Source organism: Mya arenaria, chromosome 2 (assembly GCF_026914265.1).
Source record: "Mya arenaria isolate MELC-2E11 chromosome 2, ASM2691426v1".
Taxonomy (NCBI): Eukaryota; Metazoa; Mollusca; class Bivalvia; order Myida; family Myidae; genus Mya; species Mya arenaria.
In genome coordinates this window covers 61622043-61643107 of record NC_069123.1, presented here as the reverse complement: position 1 = coordinate 61643107, position 21065 = coordinate 61622043, and the positions used below count along the sequence as shown (strand labels likewise).

The 21065-nt window shown below is 41.1% G+C and overlaps 3 protein-coding genes across 3 annotated transcripts; 2 read left to right on the top strand and 1 right to left on the bottom strand.

Annotated features, from left to right (window-relative positions):
- Positions 1-1283: 1283 nt before the first annotated feature.
- On the top strand, positions 1284-1910 carry LOC128216468 (prisilkin-39-like). The gene has a single exon (XM_052923045.1). The coding sequence runs from the start codon at positions 1284-1286 to the stop codon at positions 1908-1910; it is 627 nt and encodes a 208-aa protein (XP_052779005.1).
- Positions 1911-5847: 3937 nt separating this feature from the next.
- On the top strand, positions 5848-11049 carry LOC128246502 (17-beta-hydroxysteroid dehydrogenase type 6-like). Its single transcript, XM_052964732.1, has 5 exons — positions 5848-6991; positions 8783-8995; positions 9205-9387; positions 9861-9993; positions 10217-11049. Exons 1-5 carry the CDS (start codon positions 6820-6822, stop codon positions 10593-10595), a joined length of 1080 nt encoding a protein of 359 aa, XP_052820692.1. The 5' UTR covers positions 5848-6819; the 3' UTR covers positions 10596-11049.
- A 1544-nt stretch (positions 11050-12593) lies between these two features.
- On the bottom strand, positions 12594-13613 carry LOC128216458 (uncharacterized). Its single transcript, XM_052923035.1, has one exon. It carries the CDS (start codon positions 13611-13613, stop codon positions 12594-12596), a length of 1020 nt encoding a protein of 339 aa, XP_052778995.1.
- Positions 13614-21065: the final 7452 nt, after the last annotated feature.

Sequence of the window (21065 nt, the reverse complement as noted above, 5' to 3'; positions counted from 1 at the left end):
ACTGCACGCTATAATGGGTACTGAAACTGGCTGTAATGAGCATTTAAATTGGCTAGAATGAGCATTGCAGGCTGTAATCGGCATTGCAACTGGCTATAATAAGCATTGAACACTGTAATAGGGATTGAAACTGGCTGTAATGAGCATTGCATGCTGTAATAGGGATTGAAACTGGCTGTAATGAGCATTGCATGCTATAATGGGGATTGAAATTTGGCTATATAATAAGGATTGTAATGGGCATTGTAGCTGTAATTGACATTGCAATTGCCTATATTGAACATTGACGCCTATTGTAATGTGCTTTGCAACTGACCATAATGAGAATCTGACTATAATGGGAAGGCTGTAATGAGCCCTGCAAAGACTATAATGGGAAGGCTGTAATGAGCCCTGCAACTGACTATAATGGGAAGGCTGTAATGTGACCTGCAACTAGCTGTATAGGGAAGGCTGTAATGAGCCCTGCAACTGGCTGTAATGGGAAGGCTGTAATGAGCACTGCAACTGTAATGGGGAGGCTGTAATGAGCCCTGCAACTGGCTGGTATGGGGAGGCTGTAATGAGCCCTGCAACTGGCTGGTATGGGGAGGCTGTAATGAGCCCTGCAACTGGCTGGTATGGGGAGGCTGAAATGAGCACTGTAATGGGAAGGCTGTAATGAGCACTGCAACTGTAATGGGGAGGCTGTAATGAGCCCTGCAACTGGCTGGTATGGGGAGGCTGTAATGAGCCCTGCAACTGGCTGGTATGGGGAGGCTGAAATGAGCACTGTAATGGGAAGGCTGTAATGAGCCCTGCAACTGGCTGATATGGGGAGGCTGAAATGAGCACTGTAATGGGAAGGCTGTAATGAGCCCTGGAACTGACTTTAATGGGAAGACTGTAAAGTGCCCTGCAACTGGCTATAATGGGAAGACTGTAATGAGCCCTGCAACTGGCTATAATGGGAAGACTGTAATGAGCCCTGCAACTGACTATAATGGGAAGACTGTAATGAGCCCTGCAACTGGCTATAATGGGAAGGCTGTAATCTGCCCTGCAACTGGCTATAATGGGAAGACTGTAATGAGCCCTGCAACTGGCTATAATGGGAAGGCTGTAATGAGCCCTGCAACTGGCTATAATGGGAAGGCTGTAATGAGCCCTGCAACTGACTATAATGGGGAGGCTGTAATGAGCCCTGCAACTGGCTGGTATGGGAAGACTGTAATAAGCCCTGCAACTGGCTATAATGGGAAGGCTGTAATGAGCCCTGCAACTGGCTGGTATGGGAAGACTTAATGAGCCCTGCAACTGGCTATAATGGGAAGGCTGTAATGAGCCCTGCAACTGGCTATAATGGGAAGGCTGTAATGAGCCCTGCAACTGACTATAATGGGAAGACTGTAATGAGCCCTGCAACTGGCTATAATGGGAAGGCTGTAATCTGCCCTGCAACTGACTATAATGGGAAGGCTGTAATGAGCCCTGCAACTGGCTATAATGGGAAGACTGTAATGAGCCCTGCAACTGGCTATAATGGGAAGGCTGTAATGAGCCCTGCAACTGGCTGGTATGGGAAGACTGTAATGAGCCCTGCAACTGGCTATAATGGGAAGGCTGTAATGAGCCCTGCAACTGGCTATAATGGGAAGGCTGTAATGAGCCCTGCAACTGACTATAATGGGAGCGCTGTAATGAACACTGAAACTGACTATAATGGGAAGGCTGTAATGAGCCCTGCAACTGACTATAATGGGAAGGCTGTAATGAGCCCTGCAACTGGCTATAATGGGAAGGCTGTAATGAGCTTTGCAACTGACTATAATGGGAAGGCTGTAATGAGCCCTGCAACTGACTATAATGGGAAGGCTGTAATGAGCCCTGCAACTGACTATAAGGGGGGATGTAATGAGCCCTGCAACTGACTATAATGGGAAGGCTGTAATGAGCACTGCAACTGACTATAATGGGAAGACTGTAATGAGCCTTGCAACTCACTATAATGGGAAGGATGTAATGAGCCCTGCAACTCACTATAATGGGAAGGCTGTAATGAACCCTGAAACTGGCTATAATGGGATGGCTGTAATGAGCCCTGAAACTGGCTATAATGGAAAGACTGTAATCTGCCCTGCAACTGACTATAATGGGAGGGCTGTAATGGGCCCTGCAACTGACTATAATGGGAAGGCTGTAATGAGCCCTGCAGCTGGCTATAATGGGAAGACTGTAATGAGCCCTGCAACTGACTATAATGGGAAGGCTGTAATGAGCCCTGAAACTGACTATAAGGGGAAGGCTGTAATGAGCCCTGCAACTGGCTATAATGGGAAGACTGTACTCTGCCCTGCAACTGGCTATAATGGGAAGGCTGTAATGAGCCTTGCAACTGGCTATAATGGGAATACTGTAATCTGCCCTGCAACTGGCTATAATGGGAAGGCTGTAATGAGCCCTGCAACTGACTATAATGGGAAGGCTGTAATGAGCCCTGCAACTGACTATAATGGGAAGACTGTAATGAGCCCTGCAACTGACTATAATGGGAAGGCTGTAATGAGCCCTGCAACTGACTATAAGGGGAGGGATGTAATGAGCCCTGCAACTGACTATAATGGGAAGACTGTAATGAGCCCTGCAACTGACTATAATGGGAAGGCTGTAATGAGCCCTGCAACTGACTATAAGGGGAGGGATGTAATGAGCCCTGCAACTGACTATAAGGGGAGGGCTGTAGTGGGCCCTGCAACTGACTATAATGAGAAGACTGTAATCTGCCCTGTAACTGACTATAATGGGAAGGCTGTAATGAGCCCTGCGACTGACTATAATGGGAAGATTGTAATGAGCCTTGCAACTAGCTGTATAGGGAAGGCTGTAATGAGCCCTGCAACTGACTATAATTGGAAGACTGTAATGAGCACTGCAACTGACTATAATGGGAAGGCTGTAATGAGCCCTTCAACTGACTATAATGGGAAGACTGTAATGAGCCCTGCAACTGACTATAATGGGAAGGCTGTAATGAGCCCTGCAACTGACTATAATGGGAAGGCTGTAATGAGCCCTGCAACTGACTATAATGGGAAGGCTGTAATGAGTCCTGCAACTGGCTATAATGGGAAGGCCGTAATGAGCCCTGCAACTGACTATAATGGGAAGACTGTAATGAGCCCTGCACCTGACTATAATGGGAAGGCTGTAATGAGCCCTGCAACTGACTATAAGGGGAGGGATGTAATGAGCCCTGCAACTGACTATAAGGTGTGGGGGGGGGGGGGCTGTAATGGGCCCTGCAACTGTCTATAATGAGAAGACTGTACTCTGCCCTGTAACTGACTATAATGGGAAGGCTGTAATGAGCCCTGCGACTGACTATAATGGGAAGACTGTAATGAGCCTTGCAACTAGCTGTATAGGGAAGGCTGTAATGAGCCCTGGAACTGACTATAATGGGAAGACTGTAATGAGCACTGCAACTGACTATAATGGGAAGGCTGTAATGAGCCTTGCAACTGACTATAATGGGAAGACTGTAATGAGCCCTGCAACTGACTATAATGGGAAGGCTGTAATGAGCCCTGCAACTGACTATAATGGGAAGACTGTAATGAGCCCTGCAACTGACTATAATGGGAAGACTGTAATCTGCCCTGTAACTGACTATAATGGGAAGGCTGTAATGAGCACTGCAACTGACTATAATGGGAAGACTGTAATGAGCCTTGCAACTGACTATAATGGGAAGACTGTAATGAGCCCTGCAACTGACTATAAGGGGAGGGATGTAATGAGCCCTGCAACTGACTATAATGGGAAGACTGTAATAAGCCCTGCAACTGACTATAATGGGAAGACTGTAATCTGCCCTGTAACTGACTATAATGGGAAGGCTGTAATGAGCCCTGCAACTCACTATTTGTGGACTTGCAGCTGACTTTTTCGGGCCTTACAACTGTGGCTGTAATGGGCATTTCAATTGACCGTTGTGGACATTGAATCATGTTGAAATGGCAATTGCAACTGTCTGTAAGTGGCATTGCAACCGGCTTTTATGCACATTACAATTGGCTTTTATGAGCTTTGCAATTGGTGGTTATGGTCAATGCAACTAGCTTTAATTGGGTACTGCAGATGGATGTTTTGGGAATTGCAACTGCTTTAATACACAGCAACTTGTAATGAACATTACAACTGGCGGTTATGCACTGAAATTGGTTGAAAGGGTCATTGGATCTTGCTGTATCAGCCGTTGCAACTGCGTGAAGTACATATTGCAAATGGCTATCATGGGATTGCAACTAGCTGTAGTGGGCATTGCAAACAGTTATAATGGGCATTGCAAACAGTTATAATGGGCATTGCAAACAGTTATAATGGGCATTGCAACGGTCTATGATGGACATTTAAATTTGCTGTTATGAACATAGCGACTGGCTGTACCTCATAAACATTGCTGCCAGTTGTATTGAACATTGCAACTGCCTGAAAAGGAAACCTACATTTTGATTTCATGAGCAGGCTGTATTGAGTATTGCATCTGGCCATAATGAACATTACAACTGACTCTAGTGGACATTGCAATTACTCGTAGCTATATTTAGCAGTGCAACTGGCTGTAAGGAAATATACATTTTAAATGGTTGTAATGAAAATAACAAATAGCTGTAATGAGCATTGCAACTGACAATAATGGGCACTGCTACTAGCTGTAGTAGGCATTGCAAATAGCTATAATTAGCATTGCAACTGGCTTTAATGGGCATTGCAACTGACTATTATGGGTATTGCAACTGGCTGTAGTGACAATGCAATAAGCTTTAATTAGCATTGCAACTGGCTTTAATGGGCATCGCGACTGGCTATAATGTGCACTGCAACTGGCTGTAGTGGACATTGCAATAAGCTGCAATTAGCATTGCAACTGGCTTTAATGGGAATCGCGACTGGCTATAATGTGCACTGCAACTGGCTGAAGTGGACATTGCAATTAGCTGTAATTAGCATTGCAACTGGCTTTAATGGGCATCGCGACTGGCTATAATGTGCACTGCAACTGGCTGTAGTGGACATTGCAATAAGCAGCAATTAGCATTGCAACTGGCTTTAATGGGAATCGCGACTGGTTATAATGTGCACTGCAACTGGCTGAAGTGGACATTGCAATAAGCTGTAATTAGCATTGCAACTGGCTTTAATGGGAATCGCGACTGGTTATAATGTGCACTGCAACTGGCTGAAGTGGACATTGCAATAAGCTGTAATTAGCATTGCAACTGGCTTTAATGGGCACTGCAACTGGCCGTTATTGTCATTGAAACTGCTATAATTGTAACAGGAACTAGTTGTTATGAACATTACCACTGGCTGTAATGGGCATTGAAACTGGCTGGAGTGGACATTTTATTACAGATAAAAAAGAGCCTTAATATTTGAGGTTTTCAATTAATAGCTTTGTGCCAAACACAAAATCAGTCACAAATGTTCCCATTAAAAAGGCCTCAAAATTTTCCCATTTGTTTTGTTTTTATCTTAACAAGTCGTATGTTTTTTGTTTTTTTGGCTTGATCATTATTTAAAGTCAAATGCGATTAACATAATACTGCATCAGAATTAATGGATTTCTTTTTGCATATATCAAGTGTAAATCTTGATTGTACTCATTTAAGGGAATGTGTATGTTTTGGAAGTAGCAATGACTATTGCGAAATATATATTTATCAAATGAAATGAAATAGTGACGAATCACTGATTAAGCTATTATGCGTATTTCTAAATAGGCTATACTGTCCTTGCACACATGATATAGCGAGCATGAATGTACGGTTGTAATGTATATGGTTATGGTAATAGGCATTTGGGAATTTGAAAAGAGTCAGTTAATCCATGTTAATTGTTAGTCTAAAAAGGTTTAAATACGTAAGACATTTATAACAACATTATAAACGTTTTGCTATTCTTTTGAAGAAGGATTTTCCATGGTGTACTGTTGTGGTGATTTTAATCTAAATACCATTTTCAACAGGTATTTATGTCAGATAAGGTTATCAGAATTAGAACATGAAGATAAGTCTTGAAGCTAGGCGAACACCCTGAGATAACCAGCAGGGCATAGGCCGTAATGGACGGAAAAGTTCTGTGTTTTTGCTTGGTTAAGCACGTGAGCTGGTGGGTGGTGTATGTACGATCCAGTATCTAGGTACTGTGACCTTGTTTTAATCCAATGACTTCTTAAGGGAAAATTGGGTCATTGTAAACAAACTAAACATACCAATACACAATAAATTGTTTCACACACCTGATATTGGGGTTTAGATCAAATTTGGACTGTCATGGTATAAAAGTGAAATATTGAAGTACATTGGATCGAAAGATATGAGAACTAGATAAACAGACGAAACACACTTTTACTGCGTGCATTTACTATTTAAACATTCAACATCAGCGATCTAGTTTTTTTAGTGCTTGTGGAACGCGTTTTTGTGCCAATTTATAACATATTATCGGAAACAATTATCAAATATTGTGGAAATATTTTTTAAATAAAAATCCGACTATCACGCGTAAACAGAAAACATTAATAGACATATATGAATGGTAATATTACACGCTCTTTTCACATCGCCTTGAACATGAGCGGACTATAAAGTGTTAGATGTTACCCCAAAAGGCAGAAACCGTGAGCGAAACTTGTGAAAGTGGATCAAGAGTGCGACGTATAAGTTACAGCTTGAAGGAGAAAGTCAGCATTAAATGTGAACTTCCGTGTTCGGATATATTTAATTCCATGTAAAAACACTTAGTACAGGAATATTAACTACATTAGGCTCTATCATGGACAGAGCGCGTCTTGCTGTGGCTGCGGTGGTTGTCGGGCTGGCCCTCTGGTGGTCGGGGCAAGGGGGAGTTGCCGCCATATGGCTGCTGGGGTCGCTCGGAGCGCTGGCCTTATACCCACACAAAATCGTGAGAGTAGATCCTTCCGGAAAGGCAGTTTTCATCACCGGTAGGTGTTTCGCGTTCAATTACAATGTATGCATATTTTATACAGAATTAATATACAAAAATATCATTAAAGTAGTTCGTAGTATACTTTTAGCTATAGTCAATATTTTAACGAGGGGAAAATGCTGTTCATACTCAGTTCGCGTACATCGACTATATCATGCAATACAAGGGCTAACTTTTAAGCCAATCTTCTTTTGCAGTGTAAGAGTATATCTGTACGTTCGACAAATAGTTGGGTTGAAGCGATATAACTACTTAATATACCGTTTTTATCTACAGTGCATTCCATAACTAATATATTTCATTTGCTTTACTTCAGTCTAATTCTAAATTGTGCAATGAAGAATATCTCAAGGCAAGAAAATTTATTGTCCGTTCATAGATATTTAGTTGGTTTCATGTTCTAAAACGTTTGATATCTGCGCATTGTTCTTAACTGTAAAATATATAGTGTATTCATATATAAAGGTATACACAATATTGGAAAATTGATCGAGTTTAAGTTCCAGTTTAAAATTTCCCGACGCTTATTAAGATGAAACAATTACATGGGTCCTTAAAATGTAAACAAAGGTCCCATAAAATGAGTCGGACGATACAGCAAGCTTTAAGGTACAATTAAAGTCATTATTTGTGAAACTAAACTACGAAGGCCACCAGCAAACTGTGACATAGACAAATACATTCATTAACGCGTTTTATGTCAGCCACATCAGTGTTTGAATTAACTAAAATATCTTGTACGCTAAGCTGATAGCATGAACGGGCCAAAACCCTAATAAAGACTGGTAGATGGGGTTTTTTTTTTTTCGTATTCTTATTTAAATATGGCAACATTTTAAATTCGACTAAAATGGACCGATTGAACTTCGTTAAAGTTAACCACGTGATTAACGAGATCTACATGCAACCTTCTGCCTTCTGTGTAAAAACATTCTTAAAACGGTCATTTTTTTATTTCTTTATAATTAACACTTATAATATTATTATAAATACGTACAAACTTTACATATTTGACATTTTTCTGTCAAATTCATCACAGCCCGATACAATGTGCCCCTTTCACCCTTAGCAACCTGTATTTTTTTCTGCAGCACCGTGCCCTTTTCAAACCTGGCTTAAATCTTAAAATTAGTATAATACATATATACACACATGTATGTGAAATAAATAGAAACTATGGTAAACGTATCTGTTGTCGTAATAATTCCCACATTCGACATGCTATATTGAGATTCACTCGTGGAAAATGCTTGAATGGCTCGAAAATGTGTGGGATTATGAAAGCAAGTCATATCATCTAAATTAATAAAATGTTAGCACACCTGCCAGGCATTATGATTGGAGCTGGCAGGAAGTTCAGTCTTCGTCATGATGTGATTTCCCCAGGGTCATTAATACAGAGCAAATGGAAATCCGGGGTCTCAAAAGACCTCGTCAATATTGTTTTTGCTGAAATCAGGTTCTCCCGACTTACTTGGCTGCTTGAAGTTAGCTGGGAAAAACTCATTCACTATCTCATTTCTTCGCATTTGGTCATAGAACATGCTCTAAAAGGATGAACGGCTGCATAAATTTCATGTGTTATGTCATTCAAATCTAATTTATTTTCAACATCATTCTTTTTTGATAAACATACCTTTCTTCCAATGCACCGCCCCTGACTCCTGCTTCGTTCAGAGACGCATTGATTGTTTAGGGTTGTCAAAAGTCCACAAGTGGGACGAACGACGCCGAGAAATGTTGTTATATATCATTATGTCAATCATGTATTTTCTTCCATTGTAAGGCTGCGACAGTGGTTTTGGGAACAGTCTTGCCCGACGGTTGTTCGCGCGCGGCTACCTGGTTTTTGCAGGCTGCCTTAACCCTGAGTGCACGGGCGCCCAGAAGCTCAAGGCCGACTGCACCGGGAAACTTCACGTGTTGTCCGTTGACGTCACGGACGAATGGCAGGTGCGTGGGGCCGTCAAGTACGTCAAGGAAAATATCGGTGATCATGGTAAGAGTAAATTTGTATACACTTACATTTCATTGTCAACTGTGATAAAAATATTCAAGCTTCCCTGTGTGTTATCTCATCAACATTTTCCTTTATTGTACATGCATGGATATCATCCATATGCGTTATGTCTAAAGAATACTTGAACAATTTAGGAGGGAACAAGACGAGACTTTGTGCTCATTAAATCAATGTCCACTACTTTACAGGTTTGTGGGCAGTCGTGAACAACGCTGGGGTGGCCATTTTCACGGAGATCGAGTGGTGTTCCGTTTTGCAGTTCCAACGTATCCTGGACGTTAACGTACTGGGGGTCGTGCGCGTTACTAAGGCGTTTCTACCGCTTATAAGGACCGCGCAGGGGCGCGTTGTAAATGTCGCCAGTCTTGCAGGTAATTGCATTGCTTCGAAGCTATCGGACATAAAGAGCAAATACATTACTTGTATAAGATCCATCTGAAGATAAAATACTGATCAGAAATTAAGTGTTTTTCAAACGTGTGAATGAATACTGAGAAGAAAAAATATTGAAAAGGAATTCATTAAATACTGAAAATGCATACACTGGTTTGGAGCGAATGGAATGATTTTATCTACTACCAATTATTAATATAAATGACGCCCCGTTAATGTTTTCACGTTAACAACCAAAACAATTTTTTGACAAGAGAAGGGAATACAAAACAAGCTTTAAACAATGTGTAAAATTAATTAACCTTTTCCAAAATATTTAAAAAACACACTATAATTGCCTGCTCATGAGACGCCCAACATCGCAAAAAAATGCAACGTAACCTGTTTCATACACAGGACTCGTGTTCGCTGACGACGTCATGTATATTGCTATAGTTTGTCTTCCTTTCAGGTCGCTACACATTCCCTGCGTTTGCCGCATACTCCATGTCAAAGCGCGCCTGCATTGCGTTCTCGGACGCTCTCCGATTAGAAATGAAGAAATTTCATGTGAAGGTTGTGACAATAGAACCCACTCTTTACAAGTAAGCGAGTCATTACTTATATAATTATATATATATACACTTGGTTTTATTCAAACCATCATAATGTTATAAATAATAAGTCACTAATAACCCATAAAGATTTCTATTATTAAATTCATAGAAAATACAGATGCACATTTTCCGTCGGCAAAATTTGCATTTTTTATAAATAGATAAATACCAACATGCAGTGTAATGAATGTTAAAAACCATCAATTTCCAGAACACCGATCTCGGAGAAGAACGTACTCGAACAACAAAACCGGAAGTCGTGGAGCGAGACGCCGCCGGAAATCAAGGAAGCGTACGGCGACGAATATTTTGACGCATTTATCCACAACATTGACAATCAAATGAAACGTGCCATTCCAAATACGACATACGTCATAGATCTCATGGAGAATGCCGTCACTGACGTCAATCCACAAGCACGTTACGTAGCTGCGACACCGGCCGGCAAAATCCGTGCCGCCATCCTCTCATTCTTGCCACAGACGATAACCGATATAATCTTCGAGAAGACGACACCTAAATGTCTTCCGCGGCAGAGTACTAGCAGTAGCGTTAGCAGTGCGTCAGATAATGACGTCAATTCAAATTAATGACAATGGTTACAATAAAATAAACAGCCATTAAAAGGCACTGCCGATATACACCAATTCATTTCATGTGAGGGTTTTAGACCAAATCAATATGTCTCCCGTACGTCAAAACGCCATAGAGTCATCTGCATGAACAACTTCAAGAGTGCAGTTGACTTCAAGCATCATGAACCATTCTAACAAGGATTTAATAATCGTAACAATTTACCTACACACTTATATATCAATATATTAGGTTAGCAGTGCATATTTTCGATTTTGTGAATACAAACGATGCGGTTAGTGAAGATTTGTTATATTTTCATGGTCAATGAACACTTCTCATGTGTAGAAAGGTAGACAGCCAATTATGAAAGGTGAAAGACATATTCATATACATGACACAAAATAGTGTTTGTCAAGTTCATATTTCTTAGGTTTTGTTGTTTTTATAAATATATCTGACTTTTTTTACTATCGGTGTCTTTTTTTCTTTAAATATTTTTAATACAATATTAATTTAAATGGTAACCAAAAGTCGATCGAAAACCTAAACTGCCCAATACACGAAGGAGGTCTACATCACTTAAAATCATGTTTACAACGAGAACAATACCATACCTTTTGTCGCGGTTTCAAAGTCACTAAACCGCGGGATCTGCTTTTTCACATAATAAACCGGAATTCGTTGTAACATACTCGTTCACATTTATTCCACAATCAAAAAGTCAATCAGTCAGCATAACAGAACGTAATTGAACGCTAAGGGACGTTGGAACGTATGAACGTATGAACGTATGAACGATTATCTGAAATAACCCAAACACAATAATCAAGACACATACATCATATACACAATAATAATCCAAATAGTGCAACTAACATAGCAAATAGATGTTCACAGAGTATTTTCAGGACATTCAAAAATACTTAAAGTTACGAAAATGCTCTGAAGTTTTGTAGCCATCAAAAATTGTCTTAACTAACCTTTTCGTTATATATTGTAATAGTCATTCAAAAGCTGCTCTTTGACTACCGATTTTAAGGCTCTCTTTACTGACTGAACCAGTCTTTCCCACACTCCACCCATATGACTCGCATATGGAGGAATGAACTGCCATTCTATGTCTTTCTGCACCAATTCATTCATGATACGACTCTGGTTCCATTCGGCAATTTCTGCTCTTAATTCCCTTTCTCCGGAAGTAAGATTAGTACCATTATCGCTGAAAATCTTTTTTGGTTTTCCCCTTCTACTCATGAAACGTTGCAATGCACATACAAACGAGTCTGTTCCTAAGCTATGTGCGATTTCAATATGTACTGCTCGTGTCGTCAAGCAGGTAAACAGGCACCCGTATCGTTTCTGTTGGCAACGACCGACCTTGACATACATAGGCCCGAAATAGTCCACACCAACATACGTAAATGGAGGTTTGTCCGGAGTAAGCCTCTCAACTGGCAACGGTGCCATCTGTTGTCGTTGTGTTTTCCTGAAGCGCCGTTTACAATCCATGCATGCACTGACTACATGTTTCACTGTCCTTATTCCGTGAATTATCCAATACGACTGTCGAGTCAACGATAATACATGATGAGCTCCCATGTGATGATTAACCTCGTGATATTTCCGTCCTATAAGTTCTGTCACGTGGTGTTTGCTTGGTAAAACGATCGGATGTTTGCTATCCTCGGAAAATTCAGTGTACTGAAATCGCCCGCCAACTCGTAACAGACCCTCATTAAGCACGTGACACAGTTTTACTAGCGAGCTTGATGTTGCTAGATATCGTCTTATTTGAAGTCAGTTTACTAAATTCGTCACCGTAGGCACTTTCCTGCACCTTCATTAGTATCAACTTCCTAGCAGTTTTAATTTCTTTCAGTGACAAACAACCACCTGTAAATATCTCCTTTGTTTCATGTTTCAAGTATCTGTGTATCATAAAGGTCTTCAATCTAAGCAGCCAAGCAACAGCTCGTTGCAGTTTTTACCAATCTGAATATCTGTTTAGGATATCAGAATTGAGACTGGACCATACTAGTCACTACAGCTGGTTTCATTTCAACATCTTCGTACTCCGTCGTGATTCCATCAGGTTCATGTGGCCAATCATCTTTCTCCATGTTCAGAAATTTTGGTCCGTTCAACCATATAAAAAGTTTCCCTCCTTCCTCCGGGTGTACACCCCTGGAAGCTAAGTCAGCTGGATTCATGTTTGTGGGCACGTACCTCCAATCATTTGGGGAAGTCAGTTCATGAATAAGAGCTGACCTGTTAGCAACATACGTCTTAAAACGCCGTGAAGTATTTCGAACATACCCTAGAACAATCATTGAGTCGGTCCAAAAATAGCAGTTGTCGACATTTGTGTCCAGTTCTTTAATCTGCATCTGAAACAATTTTACCGATACTACTGCAGCTGCTAATTCAAGTCTCGGTATGGTTACGGTCTTGATGGGCGCTAACCTAGATTTCCCCATCACAAAGGAACATTTGCCGTTTCCTTGTCTGTCATATATCTTAATGTATGCTGCTGCTCCGTAGGCGTATTGTGAAGCATCACTGAACATATGCAGCTCTACATTGCATGCGGAGATATCAAGGTCACCCGCCTTTAGACACCTTTCAATTTTTACAGATGACAACTTTGGCAAATTTGTAAGCCAATCACACCACTTTTCTATGTCGGATTCATTAAGTTTTTGATCCCACGTTAAGCCTTGACGACATGCGTTCTGTAGTATCAACTTCGGAATCAATGTCACTGGAGCTACAAATCCTAACGGATCGTATAAGGAGCTCGCTACAGATAAAACTCCTCTTTGTGTAGGCACCTTTTCTTTCAGATGTACGTCAAAAAAGAAAGCATCATCTCGGATGTTCCACGGAAGACCGAGTGTTCTTTCGAACTCGTTGTCATCTTCTAGATTGACAGTTAGGGACGGTTTTGCTCGCTCTTCCGGTGGGATTGAATCAACAACTTCTTGGCAGTTCGACATCCACTTTGTAAGTCTGAAGCCACCTCGACCGAGCATTTCTCGGAGATCCTTACAAAGCAAAACTGCATTCGGAGCTCCTCGGCCATTTTTTCAAAAACAACCTCGGATGTATATGGACGGTTTACATACTTAAAAAGTGGTACGTTTAAGTCCGCTGCAAATAGATCGCGAAGTAATCTTATTTAGTAGTTAAATTTATGACTTAACTCTTGGGAATCGTAATTATGTTTGCAATAATACACTTCACTGGCAATCAATTTAAACTGAGAGCAATGAATAGAACTCTTAAACACTACATTTAATTAATGCTTTTATTAAAAAATACGGACTACTTCAACAGATGTACCGACATACATCCGATGTTGTTTTTGAAAAAAATGGCCGAGGAGTTCCGAATGAGCAAAACTGCATTTTCCTTGTTGTTTGTTGACTTTAATAGATCATCAACATAGAAGTTCCTCTCCAGTGTTGTGGTTACTTCCGGTGCATACATTTCTGCATTGGCAGTCGCCGTTCTTCTTAATGCATACGCTGAGCAGCTCGGCGAGGAAGTTGCGCCAAACAAATGCACTTGCATCTGGTGGCATTCAGGCTGTCGAGTTAAGTCCCCTTCGGGCCACCACAGAAATCTTAGCGCTTGGCAGTCTTCATCCATTACCCGCACTTGGTGAAACATAGCTTCAATATCTGCCATTAACGCAATCCTTTCCTCTCTGAAACTCGTAAGTACTCCGACTATATTATTTACTAAATCTGGACCTTAAAGCAGCCGATCATTCAGTGACACACCTTTGTATTTTGCAGCGCAGTCAAATACTACTCTTACCTTTCCTGGCTTCCGGGGACTTACAACTGGGTGATGCGGTAGGTACCAAATCCTGTCACTTTTACTCTCTGTCTCACTTTCGCATACTCGTTTTGCATGACCTTTCAACATATATCCTTCCATTGTATCACTATACATTTTATGCAAATAATCATTTCCTTGCAATTTCCTTTTCAGGCCTGCTAGACGTTTGTTATGTGGAAGACATTGGTCATCGCGCCAAGGTAGTCCAATTTTGTAATGTCCATCCTCTATTGTCTGCATCATTATACCTAACGCTCGTCGGTCGTCTTGTGACATCTCTCTTTTAGCGTTAGCTACGTACTCCGGAAAGTCTGTAGACCAAAGTGTGTGCATTTGCTGTAATACATCGGCTTGTTGATAATGCACATTGACATTTAAATTTGTGGACACCTTACCTGTAGGCCCAATGTTCGTCTAACCTAAAATCGATCTTATAGCATATAGTTCGCTGCGCTTACCTCTTCTTTCTTCTTCCACCCAGAAGGCTTCCGGTGTGTCATTGCCAATCAAAAGCCCAACTTCATTTGCGTCTATATTAGGCAACTCAATGCCAGCTAAGTGATCCCACTTAGCCAATTCCGATCTCCTCGGGAGTGAATCCAGAGATACAGGCAAACGTTCTACAGACCACACTCTTGGAAGGGTCAAATGCCCATGTCCGTCAATAGAACTTACCTCTGCATTAAACTCTATGCCCATTTTCTTCTCGTTACTTCCATTAACAGTTGTTATAAAAACTCTAAGGACTTACCTTTAGTGTCTAGACTTTTAACTAGGGAATCGCTACAAAGTGTGACGTCAGACCCCGCATCCAACAAAGCATAGGTTTGCACTGTCTTCGATCCCCGATGCACGGCTACCGGAACGATTCGTAGACATACCTTTGTGCCATAACCACTCAAATTCGTCGATGTACAACTGCCCGTCGCTATACTCTGGTTACCTCGATGCAGCATGGCATGATGTTTCATTCTGCATCCCGGTACGTCACATCCGCTCTGCTTCCTACAAAACTTTGCAATTTGCTTGAAGTTTAAACAATTGTCGCACATTTTGTACTTCCTTACAAATGCTATTTTGCATTCAACATCCGTTTGTTTAAATTCATTGCAGTCTATCAGTTTATGCCGACCCTTACAGAATACACATGACAAGATACGCGCTGCTGGCACAATGTCATTATTACTTACTGATGTGGCTAAAGTAACTCTCTCACTTTTCGGCCCATTCACACCAGCTCTATCTCTCCCTTTATTGACCCCATCACCAGCTAAATCTTGCCCATACATAGTATTTGCCACGATAGCCCGTTTATCAACAAACTTCATTAAATCATTAAAGTTTGGTTCTCGGCCATCGTCAATAATTGAACTAGCCTTATCAACCCATTTTGTTTTAATGTGCATAGGTAGGCGTTTTACTATTTTCCTCAAATTTTCAGAGCTATTAACATCTGACATAAAACCTAACTGAGATAGTGTAATCTCACATTTTTCCATATCTAGGGATAATCTCATGAGACCCTGAACATCATTTGCTTTTAACGGCTGACCATTAACTAAACGATCTACATGGGACCGCGCGACAAGATGCGGCTTACCATACCGTGAAGCTAAAATTGCCTTCGCTCTTGAAAACCCATTATCAGGTGAAAGTACAACGCAGTCCTCAATAGATCGCTCAGCCTCACCTTGAAAATATTGAATGAGATAAGACAGACGTGACCTAGAATCAGTAACTCTACTCTCAATGTTTGTTTCAAAAGTTCTCATAAATTTGCAATAATCTGCCGGATTACCACTAAAAGTTAAAATGTCAGGTCTCGGTAAATTAAAACTCTCCTGGATGGTATTGGCCATCGCTTGTAACCCCTGGAAAATGCTTCCATCTCCGCCGTCTCCTCGAGGTGCGTTCCCGCTTCCACACACAGTTCGTCAGCACCGCCGTTCTGCTGCCCTACAACGTCACCGAACGTTATCCCCCTCGATGGTTGTTCAGTGAGAGGTAACGCTGCAACAGAGTTGTTCTTATCATCTGTGTCATCGTGTTGATCCGTGAATATTGGCAATTGAACAACAGGTTTGATGTCTGCCAAACTTGGCAAGTCATCTTCGTCACATAAAGATTCTTCAGGTTTTGAACGTTCTATTTCATTGATTAATTCTTGTTCTTCTATTTTCATTTTTAACTCCTTTTGTTGTGACTCAAGTCTTTGTCTTTCCTTTAATTGAGAAAGTTTAAGTTCAGACAGTTTTCTCTGTATAGAAATATCTCTTTCACTCTTGGACGACACCGATGAGCCAGTCTCATGTTCTTGTCTAACGTTCCGGCACCAGTCTATAATCATGTTATTCTTTTCAACAAATTCCATTTGTAACCTTTTAAACGACTCTCCCATTTCATCTCTGCCCTGCCCACTTAACGAGCTGATAAACCTCTCATAGGTAACGGCCAGAACCTCGTATTGTTCTCGTATTTCTTTCTGTATGCCAATTAGCGAGGTGTAATTTGACACGCTCTCGCTCACCATAAGTAGCTCTGCAGTTTTGTACTGCCTGGCTAACAAAGCCGAATTCCTAGCTAGATCATGATTTAGCTGTTCACCGTCGATCGCCGCTCTGCCGTCTTCAGAGACGTCGACGTCACGTATCGAACCAGTTGACATCGTAATCCAATTAAGCACTTAATCCACTTTGCACATTGCAAACTTCAATGTTTAATAACTGTCGCGGTTTCAAAGTCACTAAACCGCGGGATCTGCTTTTTCACATAATAAACCGGAACTCGTTGTAATATACTCGTTCACATTTATTCCATACAATCAAAAAGTCAATCAGTCAGCACAACAGAACGTAATTGAACGCTAAGGGACGTTGGAACGTATGAACGTATGAACGATTATCTGAAATAACCCAAACACAATAATCAAGACACATATATACATCATATACACAATAATAATCCAAATAATGCAATTAACATAGCAAATAGATGTTCACAGAGTATTTTTCAGGACATTCAAAAATACTTAAAGTTACGAAAATGCTCTGAAGTTTTGTAGCCATCAAAAATTGCCTTAACTAACCTTTCCGTTATATATTGTAGATTAACTTCATTTATAAAAAACAAAAATGTTACAAAATATAACTTACTAAACATTGGTACGTATTCCGATTTATTTAACCAAAGCCCAAAACATTCGTTCATGTCTTTTCACTCGCACCTCACTTACTGACCAAATTTACTTTCGCCCAGAGCCCTTACAGCTGCCAGCCAATCAAAACACAAAACATTCTCATGGTAACCATGCTAAATATATTTTGTATACGTATCTTGCATATCCCAAGCAAATAATCTAAACAATGGGTCTGATTAATTTGTTCTATTATAACTACAATGAATCATACTCGTTAGCGACCTACAAAGCTGATGAATTTAATAAACATATTCCTAGCTGCGGCACACCTTTATCTTATGTTAAGATCTGGACGTCAACATCACTAGTATGAAATTTAATATCCTTCTGTTTCCACAATTTGCCCTGCACGTTGCATCGATGATAATATTCACATCCAGACTGATCATTCAATATGTGTAGGTTACAATAGGGAGCTAGCAACGAAAACCCTTACCTAGTATAATGACCTCGACCTTGACCCGGAGATGTCCAAATGTTAATACGATGAGTAGAACATATGGCCAGTTTCATGAACGGACATGCTTAATCTAACGGTCCTCCAACCAAATACCAGGTTTCATCAACACTTCTTGAGCTAATGAAGGATCAAGTTTTTCCGGACGGACATCGGGTAAATTTGTAGTCCCATGGGATAACAGCGTACAACATACCCCCCCCCCCCACACACACACACACACTCCTTGACAGGGAATTAACAACGAAGTGCATATCTATATTCCCACCCCGCCTTGACAGGGGATTTACAACGAAAGGCATATCTATATTCCCACCACATTCCTTGACAGGGGATTTACAACGTAGGGCATATCTGTATTCCCACCACATTCCTTGACATGGGATTTACAACGAAGGGCATATCTGTATTTCCACCACACTCCTTGACAGTAGATTAACAACGAAGGTAATATCTATATTCCCACCGCACTCCTTCACAGGGGATTAACAACGAAGGATATATCTGTATTCCCCTCCAACTCCTTGACAGTGGATTTACAAGAAGGGCATATCTGTATTCCCTCCACACTCCTTGACAGGGGATTTACAACGTAGGGCATATCTGTATTCCCACCACACTCCTTGACAGTGGATTTACAAGAAGGGCATATCTATATTCCCACCACACTCCTTGACAGGGGATTTACAACGTAGGGCATATCTGTATTCCCACCACATTCCTTGACAGGGAATTTACAACGAAGGGCATATCTGTATTCCCACCACTCTCCTTGACAGTAGATTAACAACGAAGGTAATATCTATATTCCCACCGCACTCCTTCGCAGGGGATTAACAACGAAGGATATATCTGTATTCCCCTCCAACTCCTTGACAGGGAATTCACAACGAAGGGCATATCTATATTCTCCTCCCACTCCTTGATAGTGGATAAACAACGAAGGGCATATCTCTATTCTTCTCCCACTGTTACACAGGGGATTAACAACGAAGGGCAGATCTATGTTCCCCTCCAATTCCTTGATAGGGGATTTACAACGAAGGACATATCTTTAATCCCTCACACTCCTTGACAGGGAATTCACAACGAAGGTCATATCTTTTTCCCCTCCCACTCCTTGACGGGATTAACAACGAAAGGCATAGCTGTATTCCCTCCACACTCCTTGCCAGGGAATTGACAACGAAGGGCATATCTGTATTCCCTCCACACTCCTTGCCAGGGTATTTACAACGAAAGGCATATCTGTATTCCCTCTACACTCCTTGCCAGGGTATTTACAACGAAGGGCATATCTGTATTCTCACTACACTCCTTGACAGGGAATTAACAACGAAAGGCATAGCTGTATTCCCTCCACACTCCTTGCCAGGGTATTTACAACGAAGGGCATATCTGTATTCTCACCATATTCCTTGACAGGGAATTAACAACGAAGGGCATATCTGTATTCTCACCATATTCCTTAACAGGGTATTTACAACGAAGGGCATATCTGTATTCTCACCATATTCCTTGACAGGGAATTAACAACGAAGGGCATATCTGTATTCCCATCCAACCTCTTGACAGGGGATTTACAACGAAGGCATACCATTCATTGTCCACCACACTCCTTGACAGGGTATTAACAACGAAGGGTATATCTTAATTCCCCTCCAACTCCTTATATATATATATATATATATTACCCCTTACCCAACTTCCTGACAGGGAAACTAAAAAACTAACAAGAGATGTTTGTCAAACATTATGCCCCCTGAGCGCCAAGTTGCCAGAAATATTTGGACAATTGAATGAAATATGCATGGACTGAAATGACAGCTGATTTGTCATTGGATGCATATGAGGCAGGTCATCTACTGGTCATACCTAATCTTCATGTCAAGTTTGATGACCATAGGTCCGGGAATTGTTGAGTTATCACTCGGACAAGCTTTGGTCTTCCAACAGACCGACCGACATGTGCAAAGCAATTATATAACCCCTCTGCTTCGAAGGGGGGCATAATTAAACTAGATGTTCACTGAAAACTGATACTTCAACTCATGCATTTAGTGACATATAAATTTCTACTGTCTACTATATAAGAAAATAAAATATGGACAATCAGAAAACCTTTTTTCAGCTTACAGTCACACTGACCTTGACCTTTGACCCACTGACCTCAAAATCAATAGGGTTCATCTGCTGGTCATGACCAATAAGCCTACCTAGTATGAGGTCCCTGGGTCAAAGCGTTCTCAAGTTATTGATCGGAAACCGTTTTTCATGTTAAGGTCACACTGACCTTGACCTTTGACCCACTGACCTCAAAATCAATAGGGTTCATCTGCTGGTCATGACCAATACACCTACCAAGTATGAGGTTCCTGGGTCAAAGCGTTCTCAAGTTATTGATCGGAAACCGTTTTTCATGTAAAGGTCACACTGACCTTGACCTTTGACCCACTGACCTCAAAATCAATAGGGTTCATCTGCTGGTGATGACCAATACACATACCAAGTATGAGGTTCCTGGGTCAAAGCGTTCTCAAGTTATTGATCGGAAACCGTTTTTCATGTAAAGGTCACACTGACCTTGACCTTTGACCCACTGACCTCAAAATCAATAGGGTTCATCTGCTGGTGATGACCAATACACATACCAAGTATGAGGTCCCTCGGTCAAAGCGTTCTCAAGTTATTGATCGGAAACCATTTGGTATTCCGACCGACCGACAGACAGACAGACCGACCGACATGTGCAAAACAATATACCCCACTTTTTTCAAAAGGGGGCATAAAAAGAAGGGTATATCTATACTCCCCTCCTGCTCCTGGACAGCGGAATAATTCAAGGTTTATGTGATATGTTTTTTGCGATGTAACAAAAGCCCTGAAGAGCTTTTTAGCAAGAATTGAAAGGTCAAGTATAGCCATAGCACAACATTTGAGCATCTTTGCCAAACAGGTGGCAGTAAAAGCATGGTTTACTGAATG